The sequence below is a fragment of the Nanorana parkeri genome, unplaced genomic scaffold, assembly GCF_000935625.1.
Source record: "Nanorana parkeri isolate BGI_ZX_2015 unplaced genomic scaffold, ASM93562v1 scaffold847, whole genome shotgun sequence".
NCBI lineage: Eukaryota > Metazoa > Chordata > Amphibia > Anura > Dicroglossidae > Nanorana > Nanorana parkeri.
In genome coordinates this window covers 728122-731793 of record NW_017307115.1, presented here as the reverse complement: position 1 = coordinate 731793, position 3672 = coordinate 728122, and the positions used below count along the sequence as shown (strand labels likewise).

The following is a 3672-nucleotide window of genomic DNA, read 5'->3' as shown; positions in this document are numbered from 1 at the left end:
TTGCTAAAACACCGGCTTCACAGGCAATCCGGAAGCCGGGCTCCAGGTCATGATTCACCGCCCGACTTCCTGATAATTGGGACACACGGCGGCGGCGGTACCAGTGAGTACCGAAAAGATAATATCGGTACTCGATACGGAAATATCGGTGCATCCCCAATCGGTGGTACTCTTCCTAATACTTAGAGCCGGCGGGGTCACTGCAGGTCTATAGATCGAGAGCTGACCGATCACAAACCTCTAATCGCTCAGCTCACGGCTTCTCCCTGCAGGGACTGTCAATCACCACTCCCCCGCAGGGATTGCGCTCATTGGAAGGATAGTGGGGAGGGGGGCGGGTCCAGCTGGCTCTAGAGAGGCAGAGCCAGCTGTCAATCACGCAGTGGGGGGTGACTCCGGAAAACATGGTCAGGATCTTTCCCGGGCGCGGCGCCGCCGTCTGCAGATTCACCGAACCGGGCCGGCCCTTACACCACCGGCAGACCTAGACGAGATTGCGCAATCAAGGTGCGTAGTGTACGGTCGGCTTATAGAAGACAGATACATATAAAGTCATATAAAACAGGTTGAACCCTGCAGCTATCTCAGGCTATGATTGCTCTTTTAGAAGGAATGCTGATTTGGACGTTTAAGTGCAAGATCGAGAACGGGTCTCAGATCCGAATTCGTATCAAAATAAGAGAAGTTAAGTACTTACAATCACAAAAAAAAAAAAGGTGTTTGCATTATTACAATATATATATATATATATATAAATACAGACTCCATGCAGACCTGATGCTCATTAATGCTGCGCCCGCCCGCTCATCCACACAACACTTTCACAGGGAGGACCTCGGACAGACGCTGGATCATGTGATCTCCAGGCTGTCGAGCTGGAAGAGGTTGTTGTTGGTGGGCGTGGTGAAGTAGAGCTGGTTGCTGGCGGGCGAGTGGATCTCACAAGGGCTTTTCAGTCCCAGTGTCCTTTCGAAGTCCAGCAGCTGCCCCATGAAGTTGAAGTTGGGGGAGATGTTCGACTTTTTCCTCTTCACGAAGTCGTAGGCGTCGTTGAGGGTCAGGTTGAGTTTCTGCATGAGGTAAGCGACGGTGACCGTCACCGAGCGGCTGATGCCGGCCAGGCAGTGGACCAAGATGCCGCATTTGTTGGACCGAGCTTCGTCTGCAATGAGAGGGAACGGAGGCGGGAACAGAGAGATCAGCGAGGAGCAAAACGACACGCGGGAAGAAAAGACAATGATTGACATAATTTATGAGGGGCCCCCACCATCCCTGTGCTGAGTTCCCGGGTCTGTACACCCGCTGTGCCCATTATGAGGGGCCCCCACCATCCCTGTGCTGAGTTCCCGGGTCTGTACACCCGCTGTGCCCATTATGAGGGGCTCCCACCATCCCTGTGCTGAGTTCCTGGGTCTGTACACCCGCTGTGCCCATTATGAGGGGCGCCAACCATCCCCGTTAGGGGCTCCCACCATCCCTGTGCTGAGCCTCCGGGGAAGTCCCCCCGCTGTGCCCATTATGAGGGGCTCCCACCATCCCTGTGCTGAGTTCCCGGGTCTGTACACCCGCTGTGCCCATTATGAGGGGCTCCCAACATTGTCAGAAGTTCTAACCCCTCCCCCACCCTTCTGAAAGTTTCCTATAATGTTGACAACAGCTCTCCTCATTTCTTGTGAGGGTGTCACCAGGACGGAGGGATTTCTCTCATTCATGTGTATGGGGAGCGTTGTTACAAGTCCCCGGGTGCTGGAGGTCACAGCGTCTGTTTGCGGCTGATAAGGAGTTCAGATGTTTCTATAACAAAGGTCGCCATTATCTCGTTTTCTGATTCCGAAGTTGGGAGGATCATTCACAGTACAACCTTTCACCCCAGCGGGTGGACTTTGGAGCTGGGAGGTGCAGCACGCCCCATAATAAACCCCCGGCATGTGAAAGAGGCTTCTAGAGATCTGCAGCACCGCAGCCGTCTCATACAACGACTGCGCAGCGCAGGGAGAGAAGCTGAACACCAATCCGGTTATATTTCACCTGCCTTGGCTCCTCCCCCTCTCATCACATTTCTAAATAAATAATTTCCATTAATGCACACACCTATTTGGGGGTTTTTTTTGGAATTGGGGTGATCTGAGGGGTGAAGGTGCAGGAATTGGGGTGATGTGAGGGGTGAAGGTGCAGGAATTGGAGTGATCTGAGGGGTGGAGGTGCAGGAATTGGGGTGATCTGAGGGGTGAAGGAATTGGGGTGATCTGACCATGGACTCACCGATGAAGGAGATGGCATCGGGGAAGAACTGGGAGAGGTTCTGGCTCCAGTGGTCCGAGATGGGGATCTGCTTGTATTTGAACTCTCCGTTGTGCTCGAACGTGTTGGGCAGGTTGGGGGTGACGTTCAGGATGTACTTGATGTTATATTTGGCCAGTATATCCAAGTTGGCGGAATCTTTCGCGCAGCCGAGGTACAAATACGGCAGGATCTGCACGGGGAATGTCGACTGGTTGCTGAGGGCGGGGCTGCCTTCCGATTCGGTCGCGCTGATTGGCTCCCGGTCAGACTCGCCGTCCGAACCTTCGGAATTGATCCTCAAGCCCCCCAGGCCGAGGACGCATTCTGGAGTGGGATCGGTAGGGGAGGGGCTGTCGAGGCCGGCTTCGCAATGATCGGGGTATTCCCTCTGGAATTTGCTGTAACCTCCTACGAGACAAATAAAAAATGTGCATTAACAATGGCGCACCGGTGACAACGCCGAATACATTTCATCTCCTTTCCCTGCGACTGGAGAGCAGTCAGACCATGTGCATGAGACCGCTCCGTTGCTCCGCCCCTTAGTTCCAGTGAAGGGAACTCTTAAAGCATCAGCACACCAAGACATTTTGGACAATTTCATGCTTTGTGGGAGGAGTTTGGGGACGGCCCCTTCCTGTTCCAACATGACTGCGCACCAGTGCACAAAGCAAGGTCCATAAAGACATGGATGGGGGAGAGGAACGTGACTGGCCGCACAGAGTCCTGACCTCAACCCCATAGAACACCTTTGGGATGAATTAGAGGCGGAGACTGCGAGCCCCTCCCCCAACATCAGTACCTGACCTCACAAATGGTCCAACATTCCCATAGACACACCCCTAAACCTTGTGGATGACTTCCCAGAAGAGGCGGGGCTGTTATAGCGGCAAAGGGCGGAGCCAACCCAATAATGAACCCTACGGACTAAGACTGGGATGCCATTAAAGTTCATGTGCGTGTAAAGGCGCCCCGATACTTCTGGCAATATAGTGTACGTGATGACAGATATTCTTAAGTATCAAACGTTTAGCAGCCTGCTCAGTATAAATCAATGGCCCTAGCACATGTTGGTGTGATGGGAATTCCCCCAGATGGGAATTTATTGCGGGTCAGTAAATATCCTGGGAAATGCACAACTATCAGAGGGAAGCCGCGTTGTCGGCGTTGGTATGTAGACGTGTCATCACACGCTGTCGGGTTTCCTGTTTTCTGGCGGTAATCGGCGTGTTGGTGTAATCAGAAGCTGCTAATTGCTTCACCCGAGAATAAGTCACCGCTGGGAATTACTACAGAGCTTAAAGGACAACCACGGTATCAGGATACATCTTTCTAAATACACTGTACACGAGGACATTCTTCATATTTTTATATACAGTATATATATATATA

The 3672-nt window shown here is 52.4% G+C and overlaps 1 protein-coding gene across 1 annotated transcript in view; it reads right to left on the bottom strand.

Moving 5' to 3' along the window:
* Nucleotides 1-559: 559 nt before the first annotated feature.
* LOC108794413 (dual specificity protein phosphatase 7-like) overlaps nt 560-3672 on the bottom strand; it is a gene marked incomplete at its 5' end in the record, with an annotated part of 18783 nt that continues 15670 nt past the window's right edge. The window contains 2 exons of the mRNA XM_018565442.1: nt 560-1162; nt 2263-2691. Coding sequence (XP_018420944.1) covers nt 852-1162; nt 2263-2691 — 740 coding nt within the window. The remainder of the gene's footprint in view (nt 1163-2262; nt 2692-3672) is intronic.